This window comes from Mobula birostris, chromosome 4, assembly GCF_030028105.1.
Source record: "Mobula birostris isolate sMobBir1 chromosome 4, sMobBir1.hap1, whole genome shotgun sequence".
Taxonomy (NCBI): Eukaryota; Metazoa; Chordata; class Chondrichthyes; order Myliobatiformes; family Myliobatidae; genus Mobula; species Mobula birostris.
In genome coordinates this window covers 158,716,214-158,731,426 of record NC_092373.1, presented here as the reverse complement: position 1 = coordinate 158,731,426, position 15,213 = coordinate 158,716,214, and the positions used below count along the sequence as shown (strand labels likewise).

General features: G+C 41.0%; 1 protein-coding gene across 1 annotated transcript in view; it reads right to left on the bottom strand.

The window, feature by feature from the left end:
• Positions 1–2,745: 2,745 nt before the first annotated feature.
• The window catches only part of LOC140196056 (uncharacterized), a 50,093-nt gene continuing 37,625 nt past the window's right edge, over positions 2,746–15,213 (bottom strand). The window contains exons 10-11 of the mRNA XM_072254763.1: positions 14,706–14,861; positions 2,746–5,249 (exon numbers count right to left, since the gene is read on the bottom strand). Coding sequence (XP_072110864.1) covers positions 5,226–5,249; positions 14,706–14,861 — 180 coding nt within the window. The 3' untranslated portion in view covers positions 2,746–5,225. The remainder of the gene's footprint in view (positions 5,250–14,705; positions 14,862–15,213) is intronic.

Below are 15,213 nucleotides of genomic sequence, written 5' to 3'. Positions count from 1 at the left end.
ACCCAGGCAGCGCACTGACAAGGACGAGTGAAGGTGCTTCTTCTTGTTCATAAGAAGTCCAATTTCCTAAAAAAATGTTTGAACTCAATACTGCCACAGTCACAAGAGGAACAACCTTTCAAAATGTAATAGGGTTTACCTTTGCAGCATGTGGTGCTGATTTACACTAACAAGATCATTGAAATATTGATATTGATGACCAAAGTGGATTGGACACAAGTTCTGCCCCAAAAAGTAGCCATCCTTCCAGAGGAAAGACTGGATTAATGGAGGAGTGGTAGTGGAAGGAATGTTGGTTTATTGTTGGTTGAACTACCTAAAATCTGAAGTAACTTCTCTTCATCTCCATGATCAAATTAAGTACAATTGTGTGCACTTAGAGAGACCTACAACTTATGTCTCTGAATACCATCTGATGCTTCAGCATAAGATCAGCACTGAATACTAACTTGGATTTTAATCATCAAGATCTCAACTTACAAAATGCTCCTGAGTGAAATGAAAACTAGGAATAGATTCTGATCCATAACTGGATTTGCTTAATGAATTGGTTGAATAATTATTGGGAAAATGTTGCACGACAAGCACAGTGGGAAGTATGGATAGGTGGGCTGCAAGTCTGAGCTAATGGTTCTCTTCTGTACACAAACATTACCATCTTACTGTACACTGATTCTTATATATATAATATGATACTGTATATATGAATATGGGTGAGAAATCATCAGAGTTTCCTTTCTCTGATTTGGATAGAAGAGAAGTTGGAAATTTTTGGAGTAGCAGCATTGTTGGTACAGATATACCTCTGAAGAAATATAGAAACATGTTAATATTAAACCGTGGAATTAAATCAGTGGAGCTAGATGCTGAAGCAACACACAAAGCACTGTAGCACAAAGCCAGGCAGCGGCTGTGGAGGGAGGTGGGCAGTTAATGTTTTATGCTCAGTCAGTCCAGCTGAAATGTTAACTGTCCACTTCCCTCTATAGATGTTGCCTGACTTGCTAAGTTTCTTCAACTCTTTATGTGTTGTTCTGGTAATTTCTTCTCCCCTCCCTCTTTTTTTCCATTCCCATTCTGGTTCCCCTCTCACCCCTTCTCCATACCTATCTATTACCTCCCTCTGGTGCCTCTCCTCCTTCCCTTTCTTCTGTGATCCACTGTTCCCTCTGATCAGATTCCTTCTTCTTCAGCCCTTTACCTCTACCACCCATATTCTTCGTTCATCACCTTCTCGCCCATCAACCCACCTTTTCTCTCATCTTCCCTCACCTTGCTGCCAGCTTGTATTACCCGCGCGCCCACCCTCCCATCACCACCAACTTTTTCTGGCTTTTCCCCTTCCTTTCCGGTCCTGTTGTAGCGTCTCAGCTTGATATGTAGACTGTTTTTCTCCTCACCATTGATGCTGCCTGACCTGTTGAGTTCTTCCAGCACTTTGGTTGTGTTGCTCAACATTTCCAGCATTCGCAGAATCACTTGTGTTTACATTATGGTCTTGCCCCCAAAGTTTTTCAATGTCAAACTGTATATTAGAGTCTGATTTGACTAAATAGACATTTTGTGGGTTTGTGCACTGTGACTCATATAGAAACATAGAAAATAGGTGCAGGAGTAGGCCATTCGGCCCTTCGAGCCTGCACCGCCATTTATTATGATCATGGTTGATCATCCAACTCAGAACCCCGCCCCAGCCTTCCCTCCATACCCCCTGATCCCCGTAGCCACAAGGGCCATATCTAACTCCCTCTTAAATATAGCCAATGTACTGGCCTCAACTGCTTCCTGTGGCAGAGAATTCCACAGATTCACCACTCTCTGAGTGAAGAAGTTTTTCCTAATCTTGGTCCTAAAAGGCTTCCCCTTTATCCTCAAACTGTGACCCCTTGTTCTGGACTTCCCCAACATCGGGAACAATCTTCCTGCATCTAGCCTGTCCAATCCCTTTAGGATTGTATACGTTTCAATCAGATCCCCCCTCAATCTTCTAAATTCCAATGAGTACAAGCCCAGTTCAACCAGTCTTTCTTCATATGAAAGTCCTGCCATCCCAGGAATCAATCTGGTGAACCTTCTTTGTACTCCCTCTATGGCAAGGATGTCTTTCCTCAGATTAGGGCACACAATACTCCAGGTGTGGTCTCACCAAGGCCTTGTACAACTGCAGTAGTACCTCCCTGCTCCTGTACTCAAATCCTCTCGCTATAAATGCCAGCATACCATTCGCCTTTTTCACCACCTGCTGTACCTGCATGCCCACTTTCAATGACTGGTGTATAATGACACCCAGGTCTCGTTGCACCTCCCCTTTTCCTAATCCATTAAGTTTACTTGAACTAGTCTCTTGCAAGTACCTTACTGGCACCAAAGTTGAAATGTTTGTCACATCAGTCCAGCCTGATTTCAACTGAACTTCTAAATGAGAATTGACAGTCCCCTAACTTGATTACTTTAGTGTTGTAAAACATTATTGATCAGGAAGCATTTTTTGAACCTGCATAACCTTGTGAGATATGTTTCTGACCAACGCTGTATTTGATTGATATTTTACTATACATCTCCAATGGGCATTTCCTTTCCAGCAAATCGATAAGGCACTTTTGGGTTCACATAAGCTGAAGCTCTTGATCCCAATTTTCCTGCAGCATTGTCTGTTCTTCACAACTTGGAAATCTTCCCATTGTTTAAAGATTCAAATGCAAGGCTGTAATATCTGTATATCACAACAGGTTGTCAGCATTATGAAGTTAACTAGAAATCATTAGATTGCCACAACAACATAAATGGAAAGTAATAATAACTTTTAATTCCTCCAACCTAACCAAAGAATTTTGTGTCACTCCTGCTGTGGTTGTGCCTCCATGTAAAATGCTCAATCACTGCATAAAAATAGATTTCATGACAAATGCTGGTGATATTAAACATGATTCTGATTCTGAAACAAATTTTTTGAATTATAAAATATAAACATATTGATCATATTGGAAGAACGTTTGAACTGTTGGTAACCATACACATGAGTTCAGGCAGCTCAGTACTAATGGCACATTTAGTTAATCAGTGAACATTATGTTATTTAAAATCAGAACATATCTTTCTGCAGGGTTCATCCTGATTAATTTCCAATAAAGATGAACATATTTGCAACAATTTATCGAGCAAAATTAAGTACATTTAAGTCATATTCTCTTTTAAACTTCCATCTAAACTTAACTGATAAGTGTAAGCTTAGAAAAGAATGCACTGAGGGGATAAAATTCACTGGGAGAGTTGGGGTATTAGAATAATGGGTGGTTACAATGGGACAATTCACTTATAAGAGGGTTTCCTGTTTGGAAAGTCTTCATTTCAGGATGAATGGGATCTGGTATATTGTTATCAGATTTAAAGCTTAAAGAAAGCACCAGACCAAAAATAGCACAGGTGACATACTGAAGCACATGCAGATACAGTGTGTCTAGGAGCTCTACAGTCATGAAGCTGCCAAGATGCCCGTATAAGGATAAAGCAGGCAGGGGATTCAGTGTTCCGTCGCAGGCTGCCAATTGAAAAGGTCAGAAAACAAGGCTAATACTCGGTAATATGCATAAGTTAAACCTGCACCACAGTACCTGTTGCCATTCTTAGAAGGAGAATAGCACAGAAAATGGCTCATTGACCACTTTCAGACAGACAAATTCTTCTCTAAGTGGTAAAACCAGAATCTCAGAGAGGCAGAACCAGAACCACTGAGTCCACACCGAGCACCCATCCAAACTAATCACATTCTTTTTTATTCACCCCATGTTTCCATTCAAAACCCTTTCTCCAGATTCCAACACTCATGTAGACAGCAGAGTTAGTTACAGTGGCCGATTAAACTTCCAAACTGATTATATTTGGAATGTGGGAAACCAATATGGTCACGGGGAGAATGTGCATACTGCATATGGACAGAGCCAGAGGGTAGGATTGTATCCCACTCACTGGGTTGTCACAGAGTAATACAGAATGGAAACAGGCCATTCAGCCCAACTCATCCATGCCAACCTATTTGTCTACTTGAGCTATTCCAATTTCAATGCATTTGGCCAATATTGCTCTAAACACTTTCTATCTATATATTGTACTCTAAATATCTTTTAAACATTGTAATTCTACCTGTCTCTACCGTGTCCTCTGGCAGCTTGTTCCAAATACCATATATGAAAATGCAGCCCCTCAGGTCCTCTTTAAACCTTTTCCCTCTCTTCTTAAACCTACGTTCTCTAGTTTTAGACTCTCCTAACCTAGGAAAAGACTGTGCCCATTCACCTTATGTGTGCCCCTCATATGAGGCAGGAATCCTACCAGCAGCACCATTACGATGCCACCCAAAGCTGGTTAAATGGTAGAAGCAGCTGAAAGGCAGATGACAGTCTGAGTACCACGCTTGATGACTGACTTCAGTGCTGATTGACTACTACAACGCAAATATATTTGTTTGCTAATATTTGTTACTTGAATATTTGTCAGTGATGTGAAAAGTTGTTTAATCAAAGGACAGACTGCTTCTAAAGTAGTTTCTTCCTCGATGTGTTGCCAGAGAGATTCTGCAGCATGATAGATTTTGTCAGTTTGCCAGCATTCTCAGGACCGGCTGCTGTACTGGAGCCTACTGTGTCCTATGAAGTTGAGCCTGTGCTCGAGTATTCCTGTCTTTCGGATTAATCCCGATACTTAAACCAGTTTACTGACTCAGTGGGAGAATATCTTCCATAGTTTTCTCTCACTGGGCATTTTAAAATCTGCTCTGATAAAGGAAAATGGATACTTGTGCTTCTCAATCTCTGAAAACCTCCCCCGACCCCTGAACTCTTACCAACACATCTTTTTTCATCAACAACAAACAAAACATTGAAAACACAGTGGTGAAGTCGCATCTGCAGAGTTGTAAGTCGACATTTCAGGATGAGATTATTCATGAGGACTAAAAGGGAATACGGAAGATTGTCAGTACATAGCTGTAGAAAAGGCTGCTAAATACTTCACTGTAATAGTCTTCACTGTTGACGCAATCAGCCCTAATGCAGGGTCTTGACCTGAAGTGTTGATTTACACTTGATTCGCCCAGTGAGCTTTTTCATGGTATGTTGTTGTTCCAGATTCCAACATCTCCAGTCTCTTTTTTCTTCATATCTTGTCTTCCTCATGTGTCTCTATTTTTTTCCTTACATGGATCTCTGCTGTTCGTCTCACTCCACAAGTTAGAGTGGAGTTAGATCACAGATCTGTATATAGTACAGTAAAATAGTATCAACGTCATTAGATTAATATCCAGAAGCTTGGACTGTAAACTTGAATTCAAATCCTACTATAGGAGCTTTGGTATTTTGCGTCAAGTGATGAAATAAATCTGGAATTAGCATTGACAATGAAGCTATCTTTTGATATAGAAACCCATTTTGTTCACTGACATCTCTCAGGGAAGGAACACTGATGGCCCGCAGCAGTGACTCCTTTGAGCTCATCTGCAGAAACAGCTTAATTCCTACCTTTAGTGTCTCCCTTTTCCCTTTTCAGGGTGGATGGGGTTCTGTCAAAAACCCTGATGTAGATCTACACTCAAATGTAAGTTCTTTGCGGTGGTGGAACCGCTTCCAGGGGCTCACGACCAGCCATTTTTTGATATCCTGAGGACAAGGCCTAGAAGATAAGTGCGCTTTTAGGGTTCCAAGGTTTTGTGGCCCTGAGGATGAGCCAATTCTATGCTGGACTGCTGACTGATGCGGGAGAAAACATAAAATCAGGCATACTGGATCGGCTGTCGGGGGCTCTGTACTCGGTGAATTGCACTCTCTGTCTTTCTCTTGTTGGTTGGGGAAAGCTTGTTGCCAATTCTCGAGTCAGAGAACTCGGGGAAAAAAATAGCAACACGGCACACTTTTAAACCATAATCAGTGAGTTGTTTGCCTTTGTTGGTCTCCCCTCTTGCTGTGAAAGGGGGACATCTCTTTGCCCCTTTATTAGGGGAGGAGAAGGCCTATGGTATGCCGAATTGTCAGGGTGAATGATTAGTTTTTGTTGTATTGCAGATCATGGTCTTTCTTGGGGGCTTTGGTGGGTGGAGGATGCTAATGCTTTTTTTTTGCTGAAGTAAGTGGGGGAGGGAGAGGGCTGCTGCTTGTGTGTAGGAGGGGGTATAGGGGGCTTTGGGGATCTAACTTTTATGGTCACTCATTCTTAGGGGCGCTCTTCTGTTTTTGTGGATGTCTGCGAAGAACAAGAATTTCAGGTTGTATATTGTATACATTCTCTGATATAAAATGGAAATATTGAATTATGACCAAGAGGCTGTATCTCTGCCAATATGAGTTTCATCTGCTCTCAAAAGCAATTGAGGACAGACAACAAATCTTAAGCTTACAGTGGCCCTGTAGAAAAACAGAAAAGGGAATGAGCTCATTGAAAAGACAATTGCAAAAACGATTTCTGCTGAATTTTCGATCGGCATTATAATGTAATCTTAATAGTACACTCCATTGGAGCACAATTTCTCAATCTACGCCAGACCCAGTGTGGCACTGTTTAACTGTATGCAAGAAAACATTTTGATTCAAGTCACGCCTATCCAATTCAGTTGGAGCTTTCTTCCTGGTACCAACCACTTCCCTGTGATCACCAGTATGGCTTGGTGCCAATGACTCAATATTGCCTTTCAGAAGAATTCAACTAGGAAATACTGCATCAACATATTAACTGTAAAATACCATCTGAAGGCATTAAAGTATGACACCATGAATATACTATCAGATTCAAAATTCTGTGCCAATATTGTCTCAATCCAGTATATATCATTAAAACTTTAAGTAATTTAATAAATCTATCATATGTAAATATTTAAACAGCATGCACCTTTCTGTATTCTATTATTCCACACTGATGCATTCTGTTTCTAAGTGAGATTATGAACAAGTATCCACAAAAGAAACTAATCTTCACTTAGAAATGAATAATCTGAAGATGGGTCAAAATGGATTACACCGAAAAGATATTCAAAATAACAAATTGCAAATTCTAACATCATAAATTGCACATATAGAATTGTAGATCCTTTTATGTTAATGTTGCAATAATTTAACAGAACAGTGCGGCAAGTTTTTGTTACCTGGGGACGATGAAGTTATATTAACCTGTCAGAGAATTATCAAAATCACAAGTATCAATAACGTTCAGACGGGAATATTACTTGAAGGTAAAATGAATGTGTGTTTGTAATGGAAGAAAAAGGAGAACATCGACCAGCATCTCAGGAACAGGCCCTTTAGCTGCTGAACAGAATATTTAAGCACCTAACTAAACTAATCCCTGCTGTCTTTACAATGTTCACATCCTTCCATTCTCTATACATTTACAGTATGTGTCCACCCTAGAGCCTAATGCAGACCACAGTCGCATTTACCTCCACTACTGTCCTCGTAGTGCACTTCAGACACCCACCACTAAAAGACCTTAAGACACAAGATATAGAAGCAGAAGTACGCCATTTGGCCCATTGAATCTGCTCCACCATTTTATTAAGGCTGATCCATTTCCCCTCTGAGCCCCATTCTCCTGTCTTCTCCCCGTATCCCTTCATGCTCTGACTAATCAAGAATCTATCTACCTTTGCCCTAAATATACCCAATGACTTGGCCTCCACTGCTGCCTCTGGCAACAAATTCCAAATTCACCACTCTCTGGCTTAAGAAATTCCTCCCCATCTCCATTCTAAAAGGACGTCCCTCTATTTTGGGGCTGTGTCCTTTGACCTTACTCCAAGTGAGGCCTCACCAGTGCTTTATAAAGCCTCAACGTTACATCCTTGCGTTTATATTCCAGTCCTCTTGAAATGAATGCATTTGCCTGTTTCAGCACTGACTCAGTCTGCAAATTAAACTTTAGGGAATCCTGCACGAGGACTTCCAATCCCTTTTGCACAACAGATATTTGAATTTTCTCTTCGTTTAGAAAATAGTCTGCTCTTTTATTTCTTCTACCAAGTGGCATGACCATACACCTCTCAACACTATATTCCATCTGCTACTTCTTTGCCCATTCACCTAATCTGTCTAGGTCCTTCTGTAGCCTCTCTACTTCCTCAACACTACCTGCTTCTCCACATATCTTCATATCATACGAAAAATTGGCCAGAAAACAATTAATTCCATCATCCAAGTCATTGACATATACTGTAACATAAAAAGAAACGGTCCTAACACAGATCCCTTTGGAATACCACTAGTCATGGGCAGCCAACCAGGAAAGGCTCACTTTATTCCCACTCTGTCTCCTACCAATCAGCCACCATTTTATCCATGCTAGAATCTTTCCTATAATACCATGGACACTTAACTTGTTAAGCAGCCTCATGTGTGGCACCTTGCCAAAGGCCTTCTGAAAATCCAAGTACGCAACATCAATCTTCTTTGTCTATCCTGCTTGTAACTTCTTCAAAGAATTCCAACAGATTTGTCAGGCAAGATTTTCCCATCAGGAGACCATGCTGACTATGTATTATGTGCCTCTAAAACTACATCCTTAACAATTGACTTCAACAACTGTCCAACCACTACAGTCAGACTAACTGGCCTATAATTTCCTTTCTTCTGCCTCCCTCATTTCTTGAAGAGTAGAGCAGCATTTGCAATTTTCCATTCCTCTGGAACCATGCCAGAATCAATTGACTCTTGAAAGATCATCATTAAAGTCCTCAAAATTTCTTCGCCCACCTCTTTCAGAAACCTGGGGTGTACTCCATCTGGTCCAGGTGACTTATCTAACTTCTGACCTTTCAGTTTCCCAAGAACATTCTCTCTAGTTATGGTAACTTTACTCATTTCATGGCTCCTGACACTCTAGAACTTCTGGCATACTGCTAGTGTCTTCCACAGTGACGACTGATGTAAAATACTTATTCGGTTCATCTGCCATTTTCTTGTCTCCCATTGCTACCTCTCCAATATCATTTTCCAGTGCTCTGATATCCACTCTCACCTCTCTTTTACACTTCATGTGTCTGAAAAAACTTTGGGTATCCTTTAATATGATTGGATAGCTTACTTTTGTATTCCATCTTTTCCTTCCTAATGACTTTTTAGTTGCCTTCTGTTGGTTTTTAAAAGTTGCTCAATCCTCTAACTTCCCACTAATTTTTGCTGTATTATATGCCCCCTCTTTGGCTTTTATTTTGCCTTTGACTTCTCTTGTTAGCCATGGTTGGTCATCATGCCTTTAGAATACTTCTTCCTCCTTGAGATACTTATACCCTGCGCCTTCCTAATCGCTTGCAGAAATTCCAGCCATTGTTGCTCTGCCAGTGTTCTTTTCCAATTTTAGCCAACTCCTCTTTCATGGCTGAGTAATTCCCTTTAGTCCACTGTAATATTGATACACCTGACTTCAGCTTCTCCCTCTCAAATTTCAGTGTGAACTTAATCATATTATGATACCTTCCCCTAAGTATTCCTTTACCTTAAGCTCCGTAAGTCAATTCTGGTTCAACACACGATCCAGAATAGATGATCCCCCTGTGGGTTCAACCATGAGCTGCTCTAAAAAGGCATCTTGTGGGCATGGGATGTAGCTCCAACCTGATTTTCTCAATCTACCTGCATATTGAAATCCCCCATGACTATTGTAACATTGCCCTATTGACATACATTTTCTATCTCTCATTGTAATTTGTAGACCACATCGTTACTACTGTTTGAAAGTCTGTATATAACTCCCATCAGGGTTTTTTTACTCTTGTATTTCCTTAGCTCTACCCACAATGATTCAACACCTTCTGACCATATGTCACCTCTTTCAAATGATTTGATTTCATTTTTTACCAACCAAGCCATGCCACTCCCTCTAACTGCCTGTCCTTTTGATACAATGTGTATTCTTGGAAGTTAAGGTCCCAGCAATAACTTTCTTTCAGCCGTGGTTCAGTGATGTCCTCAGCATCTCACATGCAAATCTGTAACTGTGCTACAACTTCATCTATCTGACTCATTATTCTACACACATTGAAATATAACACCCTTTTCTATTTTGTCTGCCTTTTATATTGCAGCTCATCCTGTTGACTGCAATTTTGCCCAATCATCAACATCTCCTTATTAACAACCTCACTACACACTGCCTCTGTTTGTAAACCAACTACCTCGTCCTCAGCCCTATCACTCCAGTTCCCATCCCTGTGCCAAATTAGTTCAACCACCCCACCCTCCCCAAACAACTTCAGCAAACCTGCCCTCAAGGGTATTGGCCCCCCTTGAGTTCAGGTGTAACCTGCCCCTCTTGTACAGCTTGTACCTTCTCCAGAACTGATCCCAATGATCCAGAAATCTGAGCCCCTGCCCCCTGCACCAGTTCCTCAGCCATGCATTCACATGCTAAATATTCTTTTTTTTTATTTTTTTTATGAGTTTCTACATTAGAACAAAAAGGAGATTTATAGTGCAAAACCTTCATATCTGATGTACAATTCGTAACAGTAAAGAAAAAGCACCCAAAATAAAATCATATAAAGTTAGTTTCCACCCCACCCTCCCACTACGCACTCCAAGCCAACCATTACGATATAAAAAGTTATTCAGAGCTTTTGTCACCACAGAACTGTGAATATTAAAAAAAAGTATATTGCCTACTACCCAAACTATAATCTATTTCACATCATTAAAAAAAAATAAAATTTAACCAGAAAAGAAAGCTGGATGTAAGGGACTAAATCATTGAAAGAAAAAGGAAGATAAACCTTTAATATAAAGAGGAGCTATGAAAATATTCAAGAAAAGGTCCCCACACCTTATGGAACTTTTTGCCCGAATTATGAAGTGAATAATGAATCTTTTCAAGGTCTAAGCAGGACATAATGTCTCTAAGCCATTGAGCATGTGTGGGTGGGGCAACATCTCTCCACCTAAGAAGAACTAAGCGTCTAGCCAAAAGAGAGGTAAAAGAGAATGTTCGCCATTTAGTCGGACTCAAACGCGTGCTAACTTCACCCAAAATGCCAAGAAGAGCAATCAAAGGGTTAGGTTCTAAATGACAATTAAGGATATGGATAAAGTGAAAAAGACACCTCTCCAAAATTGCTCCAATCTCGGACAAGCCCAATACATGTGGATAAGAGAAGCCTTGCCCACTATACACTTGTCACAAAAGGGACTAATATCAGAATAGGACCGCGATAATTTGGCTTTAGACATACGAGCCCTATGTACAACCTTGAACTGCAAAAGGCAGTGGCAAGCGCATAAAGAGGTTGAGCTAACTGACTTAGGAATTGAATCCCAAACCTCGTCGGACAGAGAAATATTTAAATCATGCTCTCAGGCAGTTCTAATTCTATCAAAGGGGGTACGCCTCAAGGTTGCTAACTTATCATGAATAGTAGATATTAAACTTTTACCCAGTGGGTTTATACGAAGAAACAAGTCACAACATTTTTTCCGGGCATCTCAGGAAAATTTGGTATTAAAGGGCTAATAAAATGTCCAATTTGAAGATATCTAAAGAAATGAGTATTAGGTAGATTAAACTTTGCAGAGAGTTGTTCAAAAGTTGCAAAACAATTGTCTGTGAAAAGATCTTCAAAACACCTGATGCCCCTTCTGTACCAATCATGAAAAGTTAACTCTTGCATAGGAGGTCAAAAAAAGATGATTATGAGATAGGACTAGAGAGGGAGAAACCATAAAGACCATAATGTTTTCTGAACTGAGATCGTATTCTCAGAGTATATCTAATGAGAGGATTAACAACTAGTTTAGGCAAATGACAAGGAAGTGCGGATCCAAGAAGTGCGGAAATGGAGAAATCCTTATGGGAGTTCAACTCTATTGCCACCCATTTTGGCAGTCAGACTGATTATGAAAGAAAGACCAAAGAGTAAGGCAACGTATATTGGCTGCCCAGTAATAAAAACAAAAATTGGGCATGCTACATATTCTTACCATCACTGGCACATGGCATGGGCAGAAATCCAGACATTACCACCCTGGAGGTCCTGTTTTTCAGTTGTCTACCTAGCTCCCTAAAGTCTCTCTTCAGGACCTCCTCACCTTTTCTACCTATGTCATTGGTGCCAATATGTACCAAGACTTCTGGCTGCTTACCCTCCTCCTTGAGAATGCCATGGACCTGATCCAAGACATCCCGGACCCTGGCTCCTGGGAGGCAACATACCATCTGGGTGTCTCTGTTGCACCCACAGAAACTCGTCTCTGTTCCTCTGACTATGGAATCTCCTATCACAACTGCAATCCTCTTCACCTCTCTGCTCTTCTGAGCCACAGCACCAGACTCAGTGCCAGAGACCCGGTCACTGAGGCTCCTCCCATAGGTCATCCCATTCTTCTCAACAGTATCTAAAGTGGTATGTTTATTATTGAGGGATTTAATATTGACAATATTCTTGCGGACCAGCCAACCAGGGGGCAGGGGGGTGGTGTTAATCACGACCGGAATATAGGTGATAAGTCAGTTATAAGTGGCTAATAAACTCAATTTCATTTCTAAAAGGGTTTATCTAACAAATTTAATATTAAACACACAGTGCATGTTTTCCTCGTATGAACATATAAAATCATTGCAACACACCAATATCGCTGAATCAGTGGGAGCCCTGGGCTTGTTTTCCTGAAACAAGACGGTGCCATCGAGGGGTGATGGGAGACAGCGATACTCGAAGGGGGTTCTTTATGTCAAGTCTATTCCGCAATTTAGTTTTCGTTGCATTCACTGCAGAAAACACCGCTTCGCAGAGATATGTTGGAAATGGAAGCAACGTTTTCAGTGCTTCCATGGCTACCTCAGGAAATTCAGCCTTGACTTTGATCCAGAATGCCGGCAGAGATGTTATATCAAACATACTTTTCAGCCCGCCGTCATTTGCAAGCTCGAGGAGTTGATCTTCTTCCCGCACTGACATGGATGACGCGTGCGTAATGACCTCGCATGCATTCAAATTCAACAGTGGGTGTGACAGGGAATGAGGAAAGGTGCAGCTGACTCATATCGCCAAATCATATCTTTTCTTCGCAGCCCGGTGGTTGGGGACCACTCTTAGCACGAAGAGAGACCAATCAGGATGCTCGCTTTCCCTCTCCCTCTCCTTCTCTTTCTCAAAAAAATCAATTTTCGGGATATTGTATATAATTTCCGGGCATCAGGGAGCCACTATCAATATGCGGGAGACTCCCGGAACTTCCAGGAGAGGTGGGATGTCTGCTATCCACTACTACCCTCTGTCTTCAATGGACATGCCAATTCTGAATCCAAATGGCTAAGTCACTACGGATCACACGAATCTTAATCTGCTGCATAAGCCTACCATGTGTGATCTTAACAAACATGGGAATGGGAAAAAATTCAGGCATAAGGTAAGAAAGCAGATCTAATTTACACAGCTAAATGAAGTAGTAGAAAGAATTGGAAGTTAGTATAGTTGGGGGTGGGGATATAAGGGATTCTAGGTTAGAGACAAGGACTCTCCTAATAGAACTCAGAGAAGCAGGCCTGTTCTTGTCTCCTGCTCCACAAAGCCAAGTTTCACACATAATCTTGAGAAAATGGATGATATAACCTTTTCAGTCTTCAGAGTAGCTTTGGCTGGGGAGGTGGGGGTGGGTACTTGTGACAGTGACCTAGCGCATACTTTGGTTAAAAGGTCATTGAAGCCAAAAGGACTTTGTATGAAAAAAGATGTTTGAATCTTCCACACAACTTTTTTTTTTATCCAGTCCCAATATATGCTACAGCCACAAAGTACTGCAATTGGACTGTAGTGATCCTGCTTAATTCTTCTGCCTCCTGAATTATGTCAGGACAGCTGCAGATGATGGTGGGAGTAGGGAATGTTGTTAAAACTCCAGCAAGTCTTTAACAACAAAAAAAGACCCTCTCCTTTCTCTTTTCAGATGCTGATGAAGTCAAAACAGGTATAAGACTCGTGGTCTACTGAGCAGCAATGGTCTCTAACTCTTACATGCTCCTGACACCTGAACTACCATGTTTTGGCTCCTCAAAGCACTGACAAACAATACTCTCCACAAAATGCTGCATATCCATGGGAAGGATGCGGATGCATCAAAGCGAAGCCTGTAACCTCTCCTAGACCAAGATCCCCATGCTTACTTACATTCAGTTGGCTCCATCGGACAGGCTACATCATAGGCATGGCCAAAATCAGAATCTTGAAACAGGGATGCCATTCAGTGTACTGTCATTGGCAAAGATTGGCAGGAAGACTGAGGAAAATACCCACGGAGTTCTCAAAGCTTCCTTTAGGAACTACAAACCCTACTCTGACTCTGAGCAATGTCCAGCCATGACCATTTGGTGGTGAAACAGCAGGCCAATCCATGCACCAGGAATATACAAACCTTCTGCATGAATGGCAGACGGAGCACACCACCTCATACACCACCCATCATCTCATCCGACACCTCCTGCCCCATATGTGAAAAAAACTGTTGTTTCCATACCGGGGCAAGCAGTTACCTCAGAAAACTGAAAACTAGAGTGAAACTTTTCAACTGCCTCAGGAAGAGGAAAGTGGATTTTTCATCAGTTATGCTTTTTTTCCTTTTCCCCTCTGAACACAGTAATTACTTTTGTGCAGTTTTTGAAGCCTGATATAAGTGACCAGGCTGATAAACAACAGCGCCACCAGAGTTAGTTATGTCAGCATTCGCCTCTAAATGTTTACATACCTTTTGTATCTTGGCTCGAGTGCTCTCATTTAATGCTCGTAATTTTGCATCCATATTTTGCAGTGATTCCAACTCAGTCTTTTCCATTAACTCCTCCTTTTCCTTTTTCAAGAGGTTTAGTTTCAGCTGCTGGGTTTTAATTTTTTTAACAGTGGTCTGTCAATAAAAATAGCAAAATTAGTGACATTGAATATTTCGTATCTGCTCTTCTTAGGGCATACACAGAATGTTCCACTAAACTAATGTGGTGAGGATACACTTTGTAAGGGAGACTGGTAATCCATGTAAGAGCATAAATTAAGATTAATGTACTAGAATTGATTAAAGAAGGGAAAAAAAGTTTAAATGCCTAAGCTGCATTGTTACTAAGATGCCATTTTCCTACAGGTCACCATGATGATGAAGTAAATTCCTTAACAATTACTGATCAGAAAATTTAAATCTAGTTGGGGTTGGTTTATTATTTTCACAGGTACTGAGACAGAGTGAAAGGCATCTTTGTGCCACC